This window comes from Chrysochloris asiatica, unplaced genomic scaffold (genome assembly GCF_000296735.1).
Source record: "Chrysochloris asiatica unplaced genomic scaffold, ChrAsi1.0 scaffold00096, whole genome shotgun sequence".
NCBI classification, from domain to species: domain Eukaryota; kingdom Metazoa; phylum Chordata; class Mammalia; order Afrosoricida; family Chrysochloridae; genus Chrysochloris; species Chrysochloris asiatica.
The window spans coordinates 9,631,411-9,655,327 of NW_006408614.1; the positions used below are offsets into that span (position 1 = coordinate 9,631,411).

The 23,917-nt window shown below is 45.3% G+C and overlaps 1 protein-coding gene across 1 annotated transcript in view; it reads right to left on the reverse strand.

The window, feature by feature from the left end:
• Positions 1 to 23,917, reverse strand: part of COL6A3 (collagen, type VI, alpha 3) — an 81,309-nt gene that overhangs the window by 14,713 nt on the left and 42,679 nt on the right. The window contains exons 22-37 of the mRNA XM_006866778.1: positions 23,580 to 23,633; positions 20,648 to 20,683; positions 20,046 to 20,108; positions 19,041 to 19,103; positions 16,257 to 16,319; positions 14,807 to 14,869; positions 13,772 to 13,822; positions 13,316 to 13,351; positions 12,372 to 12,434; positions 10,442 to 10,504; positions 9,217 to 9,249; positions 9,094 to 9,130; positions 8,375 to 8,868; positions 6,061 to 6,157; positions 3,769 to 4,467; positions 908 to 1,004 (exon numbers count right to left, since the gene is read on the reverse strand). Of these exons, the coding sequence (XP_006866840.1) occupies positions 908 to 1,004; positions 3,769 to 4,467; positions 6,061 to 6,157; positions 8,375 to 8,868; positions 9,094 to 9,130; positions 9,217 to 9,249; positions 10,442 to 10,504; positions 12,372 to 12,434; positions 13,316 to 13,351; positions 13,772 to 13,822; positions 14,807 to 14,869; positions 16,257 to 16,319; positions 19,041 to 19,103; positions 20,046 to 20,108; positions 20,648 to 20,683; positions 23,580 to 23,633 (2,012 nt within the window). The remainder of the gene's footprint in view (positions 1 to 907; positions 1,005 to 3,768; positions 4,468 to 6,060; positions 6,158 to 8,374; positions 8,869 to 9,093; positions 9,131 to 9,216; positions 9,250 to 10,441; positions 10,505 to 12,371; positions 12,435 to 13,315; positions 13,352 to 13,771; positions 13,823 to 14,806; positions 14,870 to 16,256; positions 16,320 to 19,040; positions 19,104 to 20,045; positions 20,109 to 20,647; positions 20,684 to 23,579; positions 23,634 to 23,917) is intronic.

Sequence of the window (23,917 nt, forward strand, 5' to 3'; positions counted from 1 at the left end):
CTATGCCAGGAATGACAAATTGAAGAGGAATGGTGTTGCATTCATTGTCAAAAAGAACATATCCAGATCAGTCATGAGATACAATGCTGTAAGTGATAGGATAATATCCATGTGACTACAGGGAAGTTCAAGGAGCTCTGGTAGTGTAGTGGTTACGAATCGGACTGCTAACCTCAGGGTCAGCAGTTCAAAACTACCAGGTGTTTCGCGGGAGAAAGATGAGGCTTTCTGCTCCCATAGAGATTTACAGCCTCAGAAACCCTGTGTAGGGTCACTATGAGTCGGAACCGACTCCACGGCACATAACAACAACAACAACAGGTAGACTCGAAAACCTTTGCGTAGTCAATAAAGCACAGGTAAACATCTTTCTACGCTACCAGAGCTCCTTTCGAGTCTACCTGTTGTTATGTGCCGTGGAGTGGGTTCCAACTCATAGCGACCCTGCACAGGGTTTCCGAGGCTGTTAATCTGTACGGAAGCAGAACGCCTCATCTTTCTCCCACAGAACCACTGGTAGTTTTGAACTGCTGATCTTATGGTTCGCAGCCTGATTCGTAACCACTACGCTTACCTAGAGATACCTAAAAAGAAAGGCTGGAGATCTACTTCTGAAAAAAAATAGCTGTTGAAAACCTCTAGGGGGCGCAGTGCTACTCTGACAAGCAGAAGGTCATTACGAATCATCTCAATAGTAACTGGTCTTCTGGCTTATCAAAAACAGACAAAGAAAATTCCACAAGCTAACATGTAGAAGTAGGGTATTTTTAAATATTATGTCTTGTGAGGTTGGTCCACAACCAGGCAGTGTTTCATTCTGTTGTGCATAAGATTGCTATGAGTCAGTACTAATTCAATGGCACCTAAAAACAACGTCTTGCCCATGAAGATCATCACTCACACTCGCTTGTGGCCAAATTTCACAGAATTCCTTGCTGGCTGGTCTCCTTGGAACCAATCACATTGTTTCTGGATGTCTGGGGACAAGTAGAAAGCATTTTCACCTAGAGAGAAGCAGGGGGAAGGAGGAACATATTTTAGTTTCATTTGAATCTCAGGCAAATTAAAATCTATGAATGAGAACTGACCGGACAGCATCTAACAACATTATGATTCCTGATACGATAGGACTTCTTCAGACAATACCTCTGCCTGGTGCTAGTTAAGGCATGAGGTTAAAGATAGTCTTCACTCAGCATGAGCGAAAAAACAGGAAACAAAGACAAATCAGTGCAAACTCAAACTGAGCATCAAATTAGAAGAAAATTGCTTTATTTCCCCAATACTTTCTCTAAAAAAAAACTTCCCCCCCCCAAGAAACAGTTTTTGCCATTTATAGAAATATTATAGGGTGTTCAGATTTACAATGGAAAGAAAGCATAAAGTAGAATTCACGTTTAAAATATCAAAAGTGAAGAGAAACAGATTGTTTTCTTAGGGTTCTACTCATCTTGGGAAAAGCTGATGTTTCATTATTCTTTTAATACTCTTTACTAAAGATCTTGAAGCGCTTTCCCATCAGGGGTTAAAAAAATAATGAAAATGATACATTTTAATAGTTAGAATATAACTTTTTAAAATGCTTTAGATGTTTTTATCTACAAAAAGTGGGCAAACAATACTAAAATTATTTTCCTAAATTTGTACTATTACTGACTCTTGACTAAAGGTTTTCATTAAGTACACTGAATTAACTCACCAATTTTAATACAAATATGCCTTGTTGTTGTTAAGTGCTTTTCAGTTGCTTTTCTGACTCATAGTGACCCTGTATACAGCCTACAATGAGTGGCCTGTGGGTTTGAACCACAGACCCTGCAGTTAGCAGTTCTGTGCTTATCCCACAGAGCCACCCCAGGACTCCAAATATCCCTTAAGTTATTTTAATTACACATCATTAAACTACTTACTTAGATGTCATCTACATCATAAAAGAATTCTCCAGTTATTAAAATACATACTACAGCTGTTGTTGGTAGTCCTGGTGTGGCTCTGTGGGATAAAACACTGGGACTACAGGGTCAGTCTAAAAAACCTTTTTAAAATAGCTTTTCTTTCATTTTTTTCTTTTTCTTTTTGAATCTTCTAAGGACAGAGACAATGACCCTAGGTAACTTGCTGATTCATCTGTGCTTCACATTTTTTTCTCTAGTTCTTTTGGAGAGTGTTGTTGTTGTTGTTGTTAAGTGCAGTCAAGTTGGTTCTGACTCATAGCAACCCTGTATAGGGTTTCTGAGGAGCGGCCAGTGGGTTTGAACTGCTGACCTTGTGATTATCAGTCCGGTGTTATTAGGACTTCACAAGCGAATATTTTCAGAGTTTCTGTCATTTTTCTCCCTTGGAGTGGCTGGTGAGTTCGAACCACCAATCTTTCGTTTAGCAGCCAAGCACTTAGCCACTGTGCCACCAGAGTACCTGAGTCTTTCAGTATGTGTATATTAATTTACACTTTAAAAAATCTGCCTCATCAGAGATGATGAGGTAGAGAGATGGAGCAGTTGGGGACTTTAGACACAGAGAGGGAGAGGGGCTGTGTGCTGACGATCCGGTGGGTAGGGGAGCAGGCTTGTAGTGTACACCCTTTGGTTGGTTGATGATGCATGGAGGAGATTGTAACCATAGCAATGAAACTATATACGATAGGATGAATGTAAAACTAATGTTCTCCTACATAAACTATCACATAATTCACAGAAAAACATTAAAAAAAAAATCTGCCTCGTATGTTCAGTATGTTTCCATGCCTACTCTCAGTGGTGTCCCTAATGGAATGTGGGGAATAAACTACTCCTCAAAGAGCCTGCTGGGACCACAGACCCATAAACAAGTGACTTTCAGGCCCCGTGAGAGAGGCAGAAAGCATGGTGACATAGCATCCGGGTCATGACCCTCAGGACTGTGGTCATCCATGGTGAGCAGGGATGGGCGAGCTGGGTTTCCAAGACAAAGGTGGATTTGCCACTCAAGGCTCGGGGCAACCCAAGCATAAATCCAAGTCCCTCCTAACACCCTTCCTGAGTACTAAGGTGTGCCTGACAAGAGCCCTGGTATTTCTGATCGCCTCATAAGCAGGTGAAAGCTGGACAATGAATAAGGAAGACTGAGGATGCACTGATGCTTTAGAATTGTGATGTTGAAAAAGAATGCTGAATTTATCGTGGATGGCCAAAAGAACAAAGAAATCGGTCTTAGAAGACGTGCAACCAGAAATGCCCCTTAGAAGCAAGGGTGGCAAGACTTGATCTCACATACTTTGGACATGTTATTAGGATGGACCTGTCCCTGGGAAAGGACCTCATGCTTGGCAAAGTAAAGGGTCAGTGACTGACACCATGGGCCCAACTATAACAATTGGGAGGAGGGTACAGGGCTGGGCAGTGCTTAGTCTGTTATGCACAAGGTCACTATAAGTCAGCACCAATTCAGTGGTACCTAACAACAGTGTGACGTGCCACATGCTAGATCCTGCACACTCTGTGTAGGTGACTCATTGCTCACCTAGATTGTACTGGTAAATTGCAATTGCAATGACACACAGCTTCACAGCTGGGAGGTAAGTTTGGCTGAATAAACCAATAAGGAAAGGGATTGTGTCTGCGCTGTTCACAGATACCTCTGGCACCTAAAAGATGTCCAGCACATAGTAGGTGCTCAGGTATTTGTTGAATGAATGAACGAATACGTTAGCATCAGCACCTTCACTGCCCTTCCCATGCCCATACCCCCCTTGAATAAAACCCTGACCACGGCCACTGACAAAGGACTTACTGCTAACAAAGGATGGGAACAGCCGCCCGAAACGCATCAAGGGCTCCTCGTTGAGCTCCGTCGACTTGTCTGCGAGCTTGAAGAAGACGTCGTTTGGCTCACTGGCGAAGCCATACACCTCCTTGATGTTCACCTTCCGACCAATGCCCAGAACCACAAAGAAGTAGCCTCTGCATTTGGCTTGTAGGATGACTCTCTGGGCCTCCTGCAGATGCTCCTTCTGCATCTTACCCGTCAGCATCAGCACCACGATTTTCAGGTCCCGTGGGTTTGGCGCGCTTTCAAAGACGTTCTCTATGGTGTACTCGATGGCGCTGCCCAAGGACCTAGTTCCTTGCAGCTGGATCATCCGACTGCTCAAGAACTCCACCAGCTTCTCCTTGGAGCCGTAGTCGGTCAGGGAAAATTCTACCTTCACAGGAGGCACGCTTGCGTTCCCCATGGACGCATAGGGTGCATGCTGTACCACCGCCACTCTTGCAAGGTGCTGGGAGGACTTAGGGTCTGGGCTCATGTCCAGCTGTCTGACCACATAGGCAACGTACTTCTTCATCTCATTGAACTGGAACAGTGTGGTGGACTCAGAGCTGTCTAAAATGAAAGCCATGTCGATGTCCATGTTGCTGCCAGCTGCCCTCCTGTCCCTGAACGATGGCCTCCAGTTGACAAAGCCACAGGATGGGTCAATGTTGCAGATGTCTAGAAAGAAGTATGGAAAGCCCATTATTCTGTGAGCCCCAGGTGGTGGTGGGCGAGGGGACAGGCTACTGCATACCACTCCGCTAGAAGTCTGAGGCCATTTAAACTATCATATAGTATAGAAAGCTATTTATGGATGGTGGAACATATCAGTCTTCAAAGAAATACAACCAGAATGCTTCTTAAAATCAAGGATGGCAAGACTTCAGCTCACTTACTTTTGGACTGGAGCTCCAAACCGGTTAGAACAGGTTCAATCTTTACTGACAAAGGGAAAACCAGAACAGATACAGCTTTTAAAATTTCCGGTGACCTGGAACACTAACTAGAATGGGACAAATTATAGGTTGGAGCCCTGGAGTGGGAGACTCAGAAAAGGCAGAGGGAGCCTGATACAGCAGATGGGATTCAAACAAGGTGAGGCCACCATCTTCAGTGGACACCACTGTTTCTGACTCAGCTTTGGTTGCTATGCAACACATCTGTGCACTGCCCTTGTTTTTCAAGAAGGAGATTGTTTCTAGCAGAACTTCAGGTCCATGCTGGTGTCATTTCTGTGGCCATAACTAATCTAGGCTGAGCTGGTTCAAAGCCCTGCTTTGAACATGTCATCAGGAAAGACCTGTTGTTAATGAGGACATCATATTCGGCCACCACAAAATGAGGGGAGCCCTCAATGAGACAGATTAGCACAACAGTCCCCGCCATGGGCTTCACTCTACTGTTGATCAGGAAGGTGACACAAGACTCAGTAGTCTTTTGCTTTGTTGAGCACAGGTCATCTATCAACAACTCTGAACAACAAATCCACTTTGTCATGGATTCAGTCTTCAACATCTAATACTTCTTAGATGAGCCAAATCAAAAACAAAAACCCTTGTTAGTGTGTCATGACAAGAGAAACAAAAAAATACCACTCTGAAGAAATGCGTTCTAGAAAAGTCACTAGAACCAGACGCTGAAATTCTGGATTCCATGTTAAAAAAAAATTAAGCGAAGCCCCCTTTATATTTGGCTACCTTTAGAATGAGTGGTGTCCCATCAATGAGACGATCCACTGGAAGAGCCACTTTAAATATGGGAACTACGTATGCAGCATCTGCATCGGTAAGTGAAAGGCTCTGCTAATCTTGATTTAACTCAAACTGTACACACGGTTCATAATTATTCACTCAAAAGTCCTTGTATGCAGTGGTTGACTTTGCAGTCCAGGAGCAAATGTCCCTGGGACCATCAAGGGAGAAAAGCGGAGTCAAGACCCTACCCAGAGAAACAGTGACGCCAGAGATGGAGGCAGAGACGATGACATGGAGAGATGGAGTGGCTGGGGACTCTAGACCCAGAGAGAGAGAGGGGCTGTGTGCTGATAACAACCAGGGGGCAGGATTGCAGGGTGTACCCTTTGGTTGGTTGATGATGCATGGAGGGGTTTATAATCACGGCAATGAAATGATATACACTAGGATGAATGTAAAGCTAATGTTCTCCCACGTAAACTATCACATAATTCACAATAAAACATTAAAAAAAAAAAAAAAAAGTCCTTGTATGCCTATCACTTACTACAGCTATATCTGGAGAGGAACACCTTACCCAGGCACACATGACAGGTGAGGACATTCTTCAAGAAGTTGGTGAGGTCCCTCCGTGCAGGTAAAACGAGTGCATGTCCCACTGCGGTGTTATTAATCTGTTTACAGAAAAGGAAACCACTGGTTGGAAGGCGCATGACAAGTAAAAGCAGAGCTGAGGAATGGATCCAAGTCATGGACATAAAATAAATGTTCCAGTACACTGGTGTCCTCTAGGTTTGGATTGGGGTTTGTTTCACTTTGGATTTTCTTTCTTTCTTTTGGGGAACGGCTAGTGGGGGAGCACGAAGGATAACAGAAGATCATAGGTTCTGTTCTGATGAAAGCAACTGGTGTTCAAGTCCCTCTCCTATGCTTTCTGCTTGAGCTAATAGCAACAGTATCAGACCTCTCTGGGACTTAGCTTCCTCAGTTGTAAAACGGCAGTAATGGCATCTTCCAAGTTGAGTTCTTGGGAGAATTAAATCAGATTGTGTGTGCCAAGGGCCAGTCTAACAAACAATGAGGACTTCATTATTTTTACCAATAGCAAAGGTTATCTCCATCTGTCCCCATCTCCCAGGTTTAGAAAGTGAAGTCAGGACAAAACAAGTAATGAAATCCTTCTTACAAGACTCTGAAAGTCCCACCCATGTGATCCTGCCTGGCATCCAATCAGCAAACACTAACTGAAGGATGATTTTCCAGTCCTGCTGAAACTCTGACGCTAGGAAACTATGTGTTCTGTGCCACTCAGTCCGCACCAGGAAAGATGTTCAGCAGTGGGCCCTCACAAGTATGTGTCTGGCTGTCCACGTGTAAGACTGGATTCTCAAACTCAGGGGTCTGTGCTTAAGTTGGCCTACAGTTTGGTGGGATAAATCTGGAGGCAGTGATACAGATATCCTTTGCTGACACCGACGATGGTAACATATAGGGCATTTAAGTTGGAAGGAAAGACATTAGAGACATAGCTTTGACCGATGAGGATGAGCCACCCAAGACAGAGGCTAGTGACATGACAATATTGGGTCAAATGGCTCAACTCCAGGGATGACAGGATGAGAACTAGACCCAAGGCCTCCTGACATCTGGCCAAGGCTTTTTCCCTTCGTTGTCACCGCCCATGTGCCTTGAACAATGCCTAGCAGATGAAAAGTACTTAGTTAATTGTAATAATTAAATAATGAGCTCTGGTGGCATAGTGGTTAAGAGTTGGGCTGCTCATAGTCAGCAGTTTGAAACTACCAGCTGTTCCATGGGAGAAAAATGAGGCTTTCTGCTCCCATAAAGATTTATAGCTTCGGAAACCCTGCATAAGGTGGCTGTGAGTTGGAACCAACTCCACAGCACACTACCACCACAACCAATAATTAAATGATTTATTTCTTTAATCCATGGCAAAGGGCACTTGGCTTCTCCCCAGGCTGACCCGAAGGCTTCCACAGGGCTGGAGAAAGGTTTGGAGATGAAGGTGGTGGGGTCACAGAGATTTCAGGGTCAACGCTAAGAAACAAAGGGTCTCCAGGCTCATCCTGAGTGATGCTCCTCCAGGGCAGCTGAGGTAGACTGGTTGGGGTATTAATTGCACACAGATGCTAGAGGACTATGGGCCAAGATCTCATCCTCTTTTGAGGCCCTCACTAACTTATCTATAAGATGGGAATGATGATGCAGACCCCACCACTGTTCTGTCCTGAGAAGTACATGCTCAGTATAAGGACACACACCTGGACTGAGGCTTCTAGGGCCATCTTGGATGTGCCCTCACCCATAAAAGGAGAGCTAGACTGACCCAGATTTCCAGAGATCTCATGAAAAGAGGAGAGAAGTCATACTATCACTCCCACTAAAGACAGAATGTATATATCAACGCAAACATCGTGACTGGCAAGAAGAGCCCTCCTGGAAGGAGGGAACTGGTGAGAATTGGTGGTAGTGGCGGTGGTGGTGAGCCGTGGAATCAGGTCCGACTCACAGCGACCTTGTATAGGGTTTCCGAGGCCATAAATATTTACAGGAGCAGAAAGCCTCATTTTTCTCCCATGGAACAGTTAGTAGTTTAGAACTGCTGACCTTGAGGGTAGCAGCCCATCTCGTAACCACTACGCTACCAGAGCTCCTTATGATGGAAATTAGGCAGAGGCATACAGGTGCCTAACTGACCTCAGAGTCATTAGGAAGACCTGGACATTTGACAAGAGAAGGCCTCAGTCAGGCCAGCTTCACCTAAGACCTTCAGGAGCTATTAGATGTGAGCCACCAAGGAGAGAGTGAGTGTGTGTGAGAAATCTTCTCAGAGAACCAGGAGAGATGGAGCCTACGGTGAAACACACCTGCAAAGCATTGATAAGATGCCGGTCCTCCTGGCTTGTCAGGAACAAGGGGGTAATCCCAGCATCTGAGAGCTTCAGCATAGCCTCTCTGAGTTGTGGGGATGCTGTCGTGGGTTTGTTGCTGAAGAAAACAGCCACTTTCCTCATCAGGAATCCGCTCCGTACTCGCTTAAAGGTATTTCTGGCCACGAACGACATAGCGGTTTCCAGGCTCTGTTGCTTGGACGTCAGAGCTACCTGGAGGTTCTTGATCTTGTCCAAGAGCACCGACTTCTTCTTGGAGTCAGCAAACCGGATCTCAGTGGTCACCTCGTTGTTATAGGTGACCACAGCCACACGGGCTCCCCGTGGGCAGTTGCTCTCAGCAATGGTCAAATCACCCACAACCTTCAAAAGAACATCTCTCATCCGGCTAAACGTGTCCTGGGTGACCCCCTCGGAGGTGTCTAAAGCAAAGGCTAGTTCCGTTGGGAAGACGGGGCATTCGAGTGGCCCTGTGGGAAGTGGGGGTTTTCAAAGGCACATTTTATTTACTGGACTAGAAATTCTTCTTTACTCAGAAGAAAATCAAGCCACCAGAATCAACTTACCATAGCAGCAAGCTATAAAAGAAACAAAGAGAAAGATGAAAGCTATGAGACCATGTGAGAATTCCAAATATAAAAATCAAATGTGTCACACACACTCAAACCAAACAAACAGAAAAATCAAGTACTTACGGCACTTATCTCTGATGCTTTGGACCAGGCCACATTGCTTTAAAAAGAAATAAAAGAATAAGTTCAAGGAGGCTAGAAAGAGGCTTACAAAGAAATGATCCATTTTGGACATGAGCGACTTACATCAATGGAGTCTCCTCTGTTGCCTTTGTGGCCCTGTAGAACCAAGGAAGAAACGGGTTAGAATTGTAGCAGAAGTACCAGAGGTGGGATTTAGAAGAACCATCTGTGGCTCCCAGAACATGACAGAGGAGGTAAAGGTGGGCTTTGGGTAACCTTAATCATTTAGAAGAAATCACTCTATACTCCTTATAAATTTGCCTTTACTACTTGAAGAGGAAACATGAGAAGACTTTCAGAACATAAGAGTCTCCCTTGTGAGGCCATTTGACTTTTGAAATTACTCCCACCACTGAGACCATTAATGTAAACCATACAGTTGACCCTGACCGTGGCTTCTCCTGAGTGAGAGAACTTGCTTCTACTTTTTTCCTTCATGCATCCGTTTCAGAGGCCCGGCTCATAGGAGTTGCTCGGCTAACCTTCCCCTTCATCTCGAAAGTATCCCAGCTGGATTCCACCACCAAGATGGTCCAGGGATAGACCTGCAGTTGCCCTCAGCATCAGGTCCCAAAGCATTGCCAATCTAATGGTCAAGAAGTCACTCTGGGCCAAGTGAGCGTCTTTTCATGTGGCAATTTCTACTCATTTAATCTCCTATAGTCAATAAGCTAGCGTTAAGTTCCTAATTAAGCACTCCACTGGCCTAAAGGTAGCAATGGGATCCATCTAACTCAGTCTTCTTTTCCTGTGTTCAACCAAACTAACTCCTTAATCCTTCCTGCTAGGGGGAGCTGCTTACTTCCTGAGTTATATCTTTTCCATTCTTCTTCGAACGTCATCAATTTCAACATGGGAGATAAGACAAAATTCAAATATTGAAATAAAGATATTGGTCATAAAGAGATGATGAAAGGACGGCAGAGGATGTCATCCTGGCTTCTGAGGGCAGGGTCATTTGTGGTTTTTAAGCCATGAGTCAGGAACACCCTTGGGGATTTTATAAGTCAGAAGAAGCATTTTCCAAGCCACAATCTGATGTAATTATGGCTATTTCTTCAATATACAAGTAGGAGGTATTTGCATTGGTTCTCCCTTGTTTCACCTGTAAACAAACCTATACCAAAAAGCTATAAAGGCAAATTATAATACATCCTAGACTAGAGAGTATCACAATCAAGTTTTCTTTTAAAGTTTCTAAGCCTCAAAAGTCCTTTCTCCAGTGTGGAATCAAAAGAGAAGTGATTAAAACAAAAGAAGCAAGAATAGAAAACAACATGATACTTACAGATGGTCCTGGGTAGCCAGGGTCTCCCTTCTGCCCAACTGTCCCTGGAGGTCCAGAATTTCCCTAAAGAAGACAGAACAAACATTGTTAAACTGTGGCCGGACAACATAAACTTCCCAACTGCTGAAGTTGGAGGAGATGGGAAAGGTGATCTTGTCTAACTTCCTCCCACTCTCCTTCAAGAGACTCAAGTGTCCCCAGAACTTAAGAATAGTGACAGGTAAAGTTGATATGCATCTCCCCACATCTGTGTTCCCTAGTAGATTAAAGTAAGGTAGATGCTGGTCCCAGAACTACTAATAAGAGAATTGCTAACTGGAAATTAAATAGGTCAGTATCGATAATGAATAATCAATCTAATGCTTCCAAACTCTACCTTGAAGAGTGCATGAAACAGTTTGTCATCTGTACTGATCAAATGAATAGGGTAATTATGAGAGTTAAAAAATAAAATACAACTGGATTTTAGGCTAAAACTAACTTAGAAATGTTGACCGGTATCTAGACCACAAATTGCTAATGTGAGACTCAGAGCTCGATTGACTCTAAGACCAGAAGAATTAGGTGGTACCCGGCTACTGCTGACTGTTCTAAAAGGAATCACAATAGGAGGTCATGGATAGAGTAGGATGAAAATGTGGAACCAAACTCAAAATCATACAAAAGACCAGGCTTACTGAGTTTGGTAGAACCCCCTGAGACTATGTTCCTTAGATATTCTTCAAGACTGGATCTAAACTCACCCCTGTGGCTAAATATTCAGGCAAAGGATAGAAAGGCCAATTAAGGGAACACTAACTTCAAGGAGCTCTGGTAGCGTAGTGGTTATGAATCGGGCTGTGAACCGCAAGGTCAGCAGTTTGAAACTACCAGCTGCTCTGCAGGAGAAAGATGAAGCTGTCTGCTCCCGTAAACATTTACAGCCTCGGAAACCTGTTCAGGGTTGCTATGGGTCAGAACCGACTCAAGGGTACTTAACAACAACAACTTCAAGGAGGATGCATTCATTAGAACAATAAGAGAGCTTTAGCCTAGGGATAAAGCTCAGAAGGCAGGTAGAGATAGGGAAGTAGGATGAAAGGAACTGGTAAACACAGGGAGAAAGTGGGAAGAGCTTCTGTTACGCAGTGGGGAATGCAATCACTGTTGCAAAACAAAATGTGTATGAATTGTTCAACAGCAAATCAATCTGTTCTTTAAACTTTCACTGAGTCACAATAACATTTTCAATTAATTGTCTTTGAAATCAGAAATTCATTTTCACAAGGTGGGCCATAGAGTGCCATCTTAAAAAGATGAGCAAACATCCACTGAAGAGATGAGAGTTGAGAACCAAGAATGGCTTCCGGAAGAGGAGTCTCATCAGGCAGAGAGTCAGGAGCAGCTCTGGTACCTAGTTACACCCTATTACCTCACCATACGGTGCGCACAGCCATTGTGTCTACAGAATGACACCCACTCTGGCACCATGCTGGGGTGACCTTAAGTATTGACTGACTCCTGAAGTTTCTCAGAGGAAGGGGGCCCTTGGGAACTCCTCATAACGGGCGCATGGCCGAGAGAAGACAGCTTCAGACCACAACCATGGGGCAGCTTCTAAGAACACTGGTGTGCAGCTTGTTGTTGTTAGTGCCATTGAGTCAGTTCCGACTCACAGCGACCCTGTATAGGGTTTCCAAAGAGCGGCTGGTAAGCTTGAACCTCTGACCTTGCAGTTCAAACCAACTTCACAGTCCAGCACATTAACCCACAGCACCATACCAGGACTCCTGTGGGGCTTACGATTCCTTTTTTTCAAACCGGACTATCACTGGCCAAATTACAGGTGAAGAAGGATGAGGTTGATAGATGCATTAGAGACATCAGCGCTTAATCAAACTGTCTTTCAAGTGCTCACCTCCCACCTACAGCCAAGTTCAGACAGACTTACCCGTCGACCTCGGATCCCCTTGGGCCCTGGTGGTCCATCTGTCCCAGGCTCACCCGGAGTGCCCTGGGAAGAGAGTCAAGGAGAGGCACATGAAGTTTGGGCATGGGACAATCTAGTGGAGGGTCTTGAGCAGCTCCTCCAATGGTCAACTCTGGTTCACTTTCCCTTTGGTTGCCAGTGTACTTGGTGGTGTTGGCTGTTGGAAGTTAGTTTGCTATTATCAGTTGCCACTGAGTCCTTCTCCAATTCATGGTGACCCCATGCATAACAGAATTGGACTGTTGTGGTCCATGGGCTTTCATTGGCTAATTTTCAGCAGAGCACCAGGTCTTGCTTCCTACTTGTCTTAGTCTGGAAGCTCCACTAAAACTTGGTAAACACGGTAGCTAGCAACATGCAAACATCCACTGACAGGTGGGTGGTGACTGCACATGAGACACATTTGACAGAACTCAGACCCAAGAAGGCAAGAATTCTACTCCTGAACCACCGCTGCCTTCCAAACTCCAGTGCCTTCCAGTCTCCACTGCCTTCCAGTCTCCACTACCTTCCAGTCTCCACTGGCTTCTAATCACCACTGCCTTCTAATCACCACTGCCTTCTAATCACCACCCAACCTCCACTGCCTTTCAGTTGAACCGCCACTGCCTTTCAGTCTTAGTTTACTTAACTGAAAATGTCACATAGATTCTAGCGTTTTACAAAGTACTTTTATGGCAGTGCCATTTCATCCAATTCACACAAACATCATGACAAGGTGTGATGTCATCACTATCTAATAGAGGAGGGAACTATGTCTCAGAAAGGTCAGGGGCTCTTCCCGGTCACCTGATTTGCACGTGGCAAAGCCAAGTTCAGAAACAACATACTGGAATGTTCAGTACATGGGGCAAAGCAGACCCCTTAAAACACCTGGTGTTCTTTTACCACTGGGGAATAGTTACCTTGGGTCCAGGATATCCAGGGAACCCTCGTTCTCCCTACAAAAGAAAACTGAATGATTCAACTTGGCCTTGATATCAATTCATCTAAAAGAAATTCCTCTTGAGAAGAAAAACCTGTCTGTAGAGTCAGAAGAGGGGAAAAAAAGTCACTAAAACACAACTGTTGTTGTTGTTAAGTGCCTTCAAGTCAGTTCTGACTCATAGCAACCCTGTATAGGGTTCCTGAGGCTGAAAATCTTGGTGGGAGCAGAAAGTCTCATCTTTCACTCTCAGAGCAGCTGGTAGATTTGAACTGTTGACCTTGAGTTAACAGCTCAACTCAAAAGCCGCTATATTACCAAGGCTCCTTAAAACATGATTAAATGCAAGAAAATAATCCTTTCAAAATCTGACACGTCCAAAGTTGTTCTTGGAGGCCCTGGCATGGGCTGTCTAAGAACTTGAGTGGATACCTACCTTCTTGCCTCTGCGTCCTTCGCTGCCCACTCCATCCCGTCCATCGTCTCCCTAAGAGGGGAAACATGGTATCAGTGCAGCTGTCATGTTGGGGGCATGCCAAAACCGTGCCTTTCTCAGGCCACTGCCTTCTAAGCAAAGGGGGCTTGGGTCCCTGAAATGTTCCAAGATCAAGGTTCAAAAGCACTTCCTGTTCCTGCCTGTCTTCCAGGTGGAAAGCAAGACCATGTCCCTAAGAAGTGAGTGTGGAGGAATCCCATAGCAAATGGTGTTGGTAGGCTCAGACTACATATACTACTAGTAGCTTTTGATAAAATATTGTTTTGATGTAGAACCAAAGACTCACAGAACCAGACAATGTTGGACTTGAAAGGCGTCTTGAAGGCCCTCTTGATTCTCTGCATCTATGAGTCTTTGATTCTGCTCAGACAACCATCTTTCTGTAACCCATCCTTCAATCCCTTCTTGGTCTTCTGGGCTCGAATCCTGTCCCCTTACCCCAGTGTCCTTTCAGGCATCTAGACTGTCCTCCTTCCCCAACACAGCCCTCCTGAAACTTAACAAGCCAATTGATCCCTATCAAGCTCTCAGGCAGGGCCTTCAGGACTGAGCACCATTCATGGGCAACAGTTCTCACTGTTTTTCAGTCATATCCTCAGTGCTATAAGAAAAATCAAGATAAACCATAAACCTGTAACTGTCAAGTCAATTTCAACGCATAGCAATCCTACAGGACTGAGTAGAACTGCCCCAAAAGGTTTCAAGGACTCTAATCATTATGGAATCATATTGCGCCATCTTTCCCCCATGGAACGACTGGTAGGTTCAAACCTCCTACCTTTTGGTTAGTAGACAGCACTTAGTCACGGCGCCACCAGGGCTCCCAATACTACAAAAAGCAGAGTTCAAGTCTTCTCTATTTGTAATCTACCCCCAATGTGCAAGGACACAAAGCTAACTCAGAGCAGGGTCCTAGGTCCTCATTCCTTGACTTCTTCATAGTGACCCCAGGTCCTAAGTGTACAGTGATCTTACCGTCTCCCCACGAGAGCCACGATTCCCAGTGCCTCCCTGTGGTCCTGGCTCTCCAGGTTCACCCTAGGAAGAAAAATAAGACTGAGACTCCAGTGGTCTAAGACAGATTTCAAGCCCTACTTGCATTCTGGGTGATGTCACAAGGAAGGCTGCCACAAGACGCTAGGGATCCCCTTACTTCACCTTTAGGTTCTGTTGAGCCCTTTTTTTTTTTTTTTTTTTTAATTTCAACATTCATATGTGAACTCCTGGGAAAGAATCTAGAAAGCTTTGTGTTTGTTCTTTTCATCATCATTATAGAGGTGGAAGTGTTCTGGTAGGAAAGAGAAACATCAGTGGAGGAAAGAGGTACAAAGTCAGTGGGCTCAGAACTCAGCCGAGAAAGTCTTCCCAGCGCGAACACCCCATGGGCTCATGAGAGGGCTCTGGAGTCCCGGACACCTTTCTCTTCCTGATAAAATGTTTAAACAAGCAGCAACAGAAGCATCTATGCTGTTCATTGGCTGCTGCCTCTACTGTACCACACTCTCTCAGGTCTTAAGCAAAATGGTTTACCAGATGGGAGGGACCTTAAACGTCCAACAAAGATGCTAAGCAGGTTTCTTAAGAAAATTATCATTACCATGAAATAGGAGGGGACTTTGAAACGGTTAGGGAAAAATGCCTTTCTTATTTTTTTTTAACTTTTTTTTTTACTTTGGGGGTGGGGAGATGTAAGGAGTTACAGTTAAGACTGGCTAAGTCAAGGCTAGCCCTAGGACTTCACTTACTGTTAGGTGTATGGTTAGGACTAGGATTAGTGTTAAAGTTAGGAGCTGGGATTGAGCTAAGAGTAAGGCTCACGCTAGCTTTAGGTTTATGGTTAGCTTTGTTTTTATTTGTTTTCATTTTTCTCTTGAAATCTATTTGATTTTCTCTTCATTTGGAAGTTCTGTAACTATATTATCTCCTCCTTTTTACTTTATCTTGTAATTCTATTTTTTCCATGAACTTTTCGAAGCCCCCTCATATGCTGTCTTCTCAGATCCCTTATAATTCATTGCAGCTCTCCTCAACGTGGACAGAAAGCAGGTTCCCAGACAGTCTTCAGATAACAAATCTGATGCTATCTACACACGGTCAGCAGAGAACCATGCTCACAGCCCCTGTGATGTCTCTGAAGGCTCAGAGGACCCTCCAGCCTCCCAGGCCCCTCACATCCAAGGCACAGATGACTCCACCAGCTGAAGGGACATTCCAGAATGCCAACGCTCTGAGCCTTGGCTGTGCATCCCCATTGGTGGGGAAAGTCATCCCACTGGTCAAGATGTCTCTCAACAGTAGGGCTGCTGCGGGAAAGACTCCTAGTGAGCAGGAAGTCTGTCCAAACTATACAGATGGACACACAGACAGATGAGGAAGAGGTGAAGCCTGTCCTTGGGAAATGAGTCCTACATTGCTGCAGACGAACCTTTCTTCCCAGGGGACCGGTCCTGCCACGTTCTCCAGGAGCCCCTGCCAGGCCGCCACCTCCCTGGAGTAGAAGGAGACAGGTTGTCAGTTAAGTATGCAACCATCTGAGGAGACGTCTCTCTCAGTGCCTCGATCCCACCTCTGCCCCAATTAGAGTTCAGTTGCCAGAGTTCAGTCGCCAAGCAGCTGTGGCCTGCGTTGCCCATGACTCCCCAGGACACGGCAGAGCACCCGTACTGGACACTCAGTGTGAACACTCACAGCCGTGGTTCTTCAGTCTTGGGCGGGGTTGGGGGGGACTGCACAAATGCAGTAACAGCATGGCCTCCTACACTGGTGCTCACAAACTAACTGCAGTTACTAATGGGTATTATTTAATGGACATGATTCATGAACACATCAGAGTCATGGTGTGGTATTGTAGGATAAGCACCGGACTGCTAGCCACAAAGTCGGCAGTTCAAATACACCAGCTGCTCCTCAAAAGCCCTATATGGGGTCACTATGAGTCAGAACTGATTCGATGGCACAAACATCAATAGACATATTGAAGGGACCAGTCCCTGGAGAAGGACATCATGCTGAGTAAAGTAAACAGGCTCAGGGAAAAGAAGGTGGGCCCTCAACAAGATGGACAGATACAGTGGCCGCAACACTGTGCCTAAATGCAGCAATGATTGGCGGGCTGGCCTAGGGCTGGGCGGTGTTTCATTCCACTGGATGCAGGGTCGCTGTGAGTTGGGACTGATTCAATGGCACCCAACAACCTCAATATACATATCCCTAGGCAGCCGTCCAGAAGATAAGCACTCTTCAGACCCCTCACAATAAGCCCCTGGCATGTATAGTGGGACAAAAGAACAATTAATGAAGGAAAATAACTCTTAAAATGTGGTGCAAGATGCCGAGTCCAGAAATGATCCTAACATGGAAAACCAGAGCCGATGGAGTTTTTGTTGTCGTTGAGTACCGTGGAATCGGTTCCGACTCACAGCGACCCTGCACAGGGTTTCCAAAGCTGTAAATCTTTATGGGAGCAGAACACCTCATCTTTCTCCTGCGGACCCGCTGCTAGTTTCGAACTGCTGCCCAACTCGTAACCACTACATTACCAGAGCCAATGGGGAGTTAGGGATTAATCAATGGTATTGGAGCTCCTGGTTAACCTACTTGAATAGCTTTGCCCCTGTTGTTGTTGTTAAGTTCCATCGAGTCAGTTCCGACTCATAGCAACCCTATAAAGGTTTCCTGAGGAGCAGCTGGTGAGCTTGAACCACCGACCTTGCTGTTCAAATTAAATCCTGATAGATTAAAACTTAAATCAACGTCACACACACAGATACACAAGCTTTGAAACTAGGTATTAATCAGAATTCAAGCTTGGGGAGGAGTTTCTAAGCAAACAGCAGTCTTCATAAACTGCCTGCCAACTTGGTAATAAACTATTTCTGTGCGTTTGTGTAGTAATGGGCCAGGGGGGTGGCCAGTAAATGAGTCACTACTTTTATAACAAATGTCAGACTGACCCCTGAATGTCATGTCACGCGGGAGGAAAGCCCACAGGGGAAGAGATGTGGCAGCTGGCCCCCAGCGCTGCAAGAACATTCTGCTTGTTCATCCTTATCGCTGAGATAAATACTGACATCTGAGGTCACAGAACGGTGAAGTGATGTTTTTAGTATTGAGCTTGAGGATAGGGGACTGACTCCTTAACAAAATAACCTCATTGCTGTCCCTGGGAACCAAGCCTCAAATGTTTGGCATTATCTAGGAGTTTGGGTAGAAATCATTTGATTTGGGGCCCCTGGGTGGGGAAAACAGTTTGATTTGATTTGATTGCTAACCAAAAGACTGGTGCTAAGATTACATCCAGAGGTACCTAGGCAGGAAGATCTGTTCATCTCTTTCCAAAAAGTCAGCCATTGAACACCCTATAGCCAACGGTTCTACTCTGGAGCCCACAGGGTTGGCATGACTCAGAGCTGATTCGGTTGCAACTGGTTTCATTAGGTTTTACACAGTTTTACGCGATCGCATCTCATTTATCACTCGCTGACCTACATTTCAGAGAGTAGCCATTTATTCATCTCTACTGGTGTGGTGCTGTAGGATAAGCACTCAACTGCTAACCATAAGGTCGGCAGTTCAAAGCAACCCTCCTTGGAAACCTGTGCAGGGTTGATACGAGTCAGAACTGACTCAATGGCACTCAACAATAGCAATAACACCATCTCCCTACTACACCTATTGAGGTTGGTGAGACTTTAGCTCACATACTTTGGACATGTTATCAGAAGGGGTCAGACCCTGGAAAAAGTGCATCATTTTAGAGGGTCAGGAGAAAGAGGAAGACCCTCAGTGGGATGGGCTGACACAGTGGCTACAACCATGGGCTCAGATGTAGCAACAACTGTGAGGACAGTAGAGGACCAGGCAGTGTTTTGTTCTGTTGTGTATGGGGCTCTTAGGAGTGGCAGATGACTCAACAGCACCTAATAACACCAACAACACTTCCCTACTATCTATTTTTTTGCTATTTACATCAGGGTCATTTCTGGGCTATGCATTAGGGTTTAGCAGTTTCTATGCACTGAAAACAGGGGTCTCTGACTTCGTTGGGGTCTATTAGCCACTCTCTCTGAGATCCGGGGTCTAGGCTGCCCAAGAGTGGGCTAAGGGAAAGATCTGTCTATAGTAACATCAGCCCAGAAACTCTTCACCCTCATAGAGAAGCACCTATCTGCTCTACTCAGGAGAGGTGGTGGGATGCAGACAGACTCACCCGAGGTCCAGGGATGCCTTGCTCACCAATCAGACCTGGAGGACCAGTGGGACCAGATGGACCCTGCAGAGGTAAAAGGTCAGCATTACTGCTGAGTTCAATGAACTCCATGAGGCATCTGTGTAATGCACAGTGCAGAGCCTGTCCACTATGTAAAAACCCCATAGAAACGCAGCAGCTGCTGCCTTAACTACAATCACAGCAACCTCACTCCATAACACGAGTGTGAACATTATACAAATATATGGAGAAAATACTCAAATATTCATACTCAAGTATTCATGGTAGTGGCATTCACAATAGCCCAGAGGTGGAAACAACACCCATCAACTATGAATAGACAAACTAAATGTGGTCAATCCACACAATGGAATATCATTCAGACACAAAAAGGATGACTCTTGAAGACATATCCTAAGTGAAGGAAATCAGACACCCAGAGCACATATTTTAGGATTACACTGACATGGGCTATCTAAGAACAGGCAAATCCACAGAGACAGATGAATTTGCCTATTCTAGATATTCTAGAAGCTAAAATGGGGTGGGGGCAGTCCATGAAGAAGGACATCATGCTTGGCCAACGAAAAAGAGAAAGAATGCCAACGAGATGGATTGGCACCGTGGCAACAGCAGTAGGTTCAAGGTTAACCACGTTTGTGAAGGTGGAGAAGGAATGGGCAGTGCATAAGCTCATAATGAGTCAGAACTGACTCGACAGCACCTAAAGAGACAAAAAGCCAACTGGTGGTTTCCAGAGGCTGAGGGAGGGGAGAATGGGAAGTAAGTTTTCAATGGTCTGGCACCTTCTTTTAGGGTGATGAAAATGTCTTGAAAGTTGATAGAGATGGTAGTTATACAACAATGTAGATATAGTAATGCTATGAATTGAACACATGAAAATGGTTAATTGTGTGTTATATGAATTTTACCTCACGTTATAAAAAATGCAAAAGCATCTGGGAAGCTATCACAAGGCATGCAGTCACTTGAGAGGGTACAGACCTGTGCACCTCTGGTCCCCTGTTCTCCTGCAAAGCCAGGCTGGCCTGCATTGCCCTTGTTGCCCTGGAAACAAAAGGAGATGCCAAGAGCAGTCAGAATGTCTTATATCAGCACCAGGTCTTCATCCTACAAGTCTTTCTAGACCAGGAGATGGGGTACAGGTGGCTAATCCATGGGTAACTGGGAGCATGAAGCTGGCTGTCATTCGTACTTTTATAGTTGTTTCATACTCTGGACTTACTTTTCCTCAAGACAGCTTCATAAATGAAGGATCATTTAGACTTGAAACCTCATCCCACAGGTGAGAAACTGAGGCTGCAAGAGGTTTGCCCATGACCAGACAAGTGAGCGCATACAGAGAAGAGATGTAAGACCTATATCCTTGGTCATACTCCCGTATCCCCCCCACATCCACACTCAGCCATGTCCACAGGTCTTCACAGAAACTGCTCGTTTCAAGGGAATGGTAGGGAAGAGGGTAGAGCTACAGAGCCCAGAAGTCTCAGGGGGAGAGCATTTTGTATTCATGGATTGAGTTGCATCTGGACCCCTGAACAGTGTCCTGTGACTTCAGGAAAGAGGTGTTCACCTTCAAGGCTTACCTTACTTCCTGCTGGTCCCCTTCGGCCAAGACCACCCTGCAAAGGAGAAGTCACACAAACTGTGAGAGGGATGGGATTGCTGGGGACCCATGGAGGAAAGCTGATGTCAGATGGAGAAGTCACACAGATTGTGAGGGGGATGTCACACAGAATGTGAGGAAAGTTACACCAACTGAGAGGGAGAGTCATACAGACTGTGTGGAAAAGTCACAGACTTCAGTAGGGAAATCACAGAGATTGTGAGAAGAAGTCACACAGAATGTATGGGGAAGTCACACAGATTGAGAAAGGAAGTCACCAGACTGTGAGGGGAAGTCACCCAGACTGTGAGGGTGATGGGATTGCTGGGGACCCAGGTTAGGGAGCGGGTGTCAGAAGGCGAATTCACACAGACTATGAGAGGGTACAGAGCTGCTAAAAGCTCAGGTTGGGCTGCTAATCTCTGTGACTTAACCTGCCGTCCTCAGAGGATGGCTCTGGACACCCATGGGAATGCAAGAGTCTCTGCCCAGGCAGGAACGGGAGCACCCACAGAAGAAGACCACCTTCCTCCTGCCCTTCATCTTAGAGACTTTCCCTTCCATGCTGCCCTTTGCCAGTCAAACCCAAACGGAAGTTCTGAGGACCACTGCAGACCTGCCAGGCAAAATAGTGACTTCTGGCTGCACAATCCATCTCCCAATTTCAAATAAGGAATGTGATGGGAAAATGTCAACTTGTCTCTCTTTTTTTTTTTTTCTTTTTTCTAACTGTTGTGATAAATAATGAGATGCATTAAATACAGTGGAAGGGACTCCCAAATTATCTAACATATCCTGGCCAAATAGAAATGTCTTCAGCTGAGTGAAGGATCCAAGGTTCACGTGTGTAGACCTGGGGCCTGCCGGTGGGCCCCGTGACTTGGCAGCATCTTCCTCGATGCTCGAGAGGTGACCCTTCCTTCAGATAAACATGGGCTCATTCCTACTCTGGGACTGTTTCATCTGTGGCTGGAGGGGTCAGGTGAGAACCCATGAATGTCCTGGGTACCATCTCAAGGTGGATGTTAGCTGCCGTGACTCATGGCATCCCAATATGCAAAGAAGAAAATGTTGCCCGTGTCCTACAGTGAGCCATAGGATTTCCAATGGCTCATCTTCAGAAGTTCATCACCAAGCCTATCTTCCTAGTCTGTCTCCACTGAAACCTGTCCAGCATCAGCACACACAGCTTCATTGACTGATGGGTGGTGACTACCATGAGGTGCGCTGGCCAGGAATCGAACCTAGGTGTTTCCAAGGGCAGGAGTTGGTATTCTGGAAACTATAACATGGCAGTTCTATCAGGGGGCTTGGTCCATCTGCTGTATCATCCCAAGAACAAGGTCCATGGGATGCCCATTTGATCACTCCTCGCTTTAGGGTCAGATGCTTCATGGAAGACCTTGGTCTCCTTTCTTGAATGGCGCATGGCCAGTGGAAGGGTGTGGGAGAGATCACTCCCCTCTTCCATAAAGCAACAGTCTGACCTGGCCCTCCCGTAGGATCATGGGAAAGAATGATAGAGGCTACCGGCACTCTAAGCTGCCTTGTTCAGGCTAAGGTCTCACAGAAGCTGAGGGTGGTAGGAGGGAAGGACATCGCTCATTTTGGGATCAGCCTGGTGCTAAGGGACAGGGCAAAAGGCCTCAGGGAAGAATCAAATCTACAGGAGTCTCTGCTGCACCAAATTTAAGTCCAAGTTTCTACCCTGTGCTCAGAATTTAAAAGAACTGTTTGTACTACTGGACTTTCAGCCTTTCCATGAAAGTATGTTTGGGCTCCGTTCAAGAACTGAGAGATAACAGCACATTCTGACCAATGATTGAATACTTCCTCAATTCTTTTTCGTTACACAATTCAACTGCATCATCTCAAACTAATGCTCAAACATTTTCAAATAACATTTTAGAAATATACGTTTGCTTTTGGGTTTTAAAAGCCAAATTGAAAACCAAACACACTGACTTTGAAGCAACTCCGATTCATGGCTATGTAATAGGGCAGAGTAGAATCGACCCATTCTATGGCGCTATGATTGGGTTAGGGATGAGAGTTGTTCTTTTAAAACCTCCTCACCCTAGAGAGTCTTCCCATTCAGGTCCAACTGGTGATACCCTCAATATCCTTGCTGTCACCTGGGGAATGACTGGGAAGCTGGTTTCTGAGCAGATACCAGCCTTAGGTACCCACCACCAGCCTGGTCTCCCTCGAACACTGACAAACGTCCACACCACCACTCCCGTGCAGGGACCACCTCCCCCAGCCACTGGGTCCAAATTCTCTGTGTCTTAGGGTCCTGGGAGCTTCTAAATAACCTCATAAAATCATTGATATCACCTTACCCCAAGCAGTTCTTCAAAAGACTCAGTGTACAGAGATCCAATGAGCTATTCTGTAGCAAACATTTCTGAAGCGTCTAGAAAACGCAGTCCCAAGATGCCCTAAGCTAGGAAATTGAAACTCATTCTGTTGGTGTTTCAGCAGCACAGGAAAAAAAAAAAAAAAAAATTACAGAAGCAACATCTTTAGTCTTCCTGTCCCTTCTTGCTTCCCTCCCCTAATATTTCCATTCAGATTTTGGAAACATTTATTGGGATAAAACCTGGTTAAGTATTTGAAATCAGCAAAGGTATTCATTTATTCAAAGTGTTTGTTTGTTTGTTTGTTTGTTTGTTTGTTTGTTTGTTTGTTTGTTTGTTTGAAGGAACCGGATAGGCAGAGGGAAATGAAAGAGGATAGAGTAAATTATAAGAAAAAATTTCTATGTGCAAATAGATTTGGGCAACCATGCCTTCAGAAACCCCATAAGGGACCCTCAGTAAAATGTGGAAGAGCAACTAGGTTTGGCAGATTTGTAGGGCTAGTGCAGAAAATGGCATCAGAATCTTCCTGTAGCCCCAAGACATACTCACCTCCTTCCCTGGTTCTCCTGGGCCTCCAGATACCCCGTCTCTCCCAGGGAGGCCCTGGTAAGGAAGAAATGATGTGAGATTCTCACCTTCAGGAAAGAATGCCTAACTCTTGAATCTCAGACTATACTGGAAAGGGAACAGATACACAGAGAAAGTGTCCAACTGCCAGCAGATAAAGGTCATTAGACCTTGTTGTGCCTTGGCCTCCACAAGCACTTTCTGTACTGAATTTTTACACAAATAACGCTCGTGTTATATGGTTTTTGCAAAGTGTGAAACCCTCTCCTGTTAGTTTCCTGTGTGTGCTATGCTTGTTATATGTGGGAGTGAGTGTATGT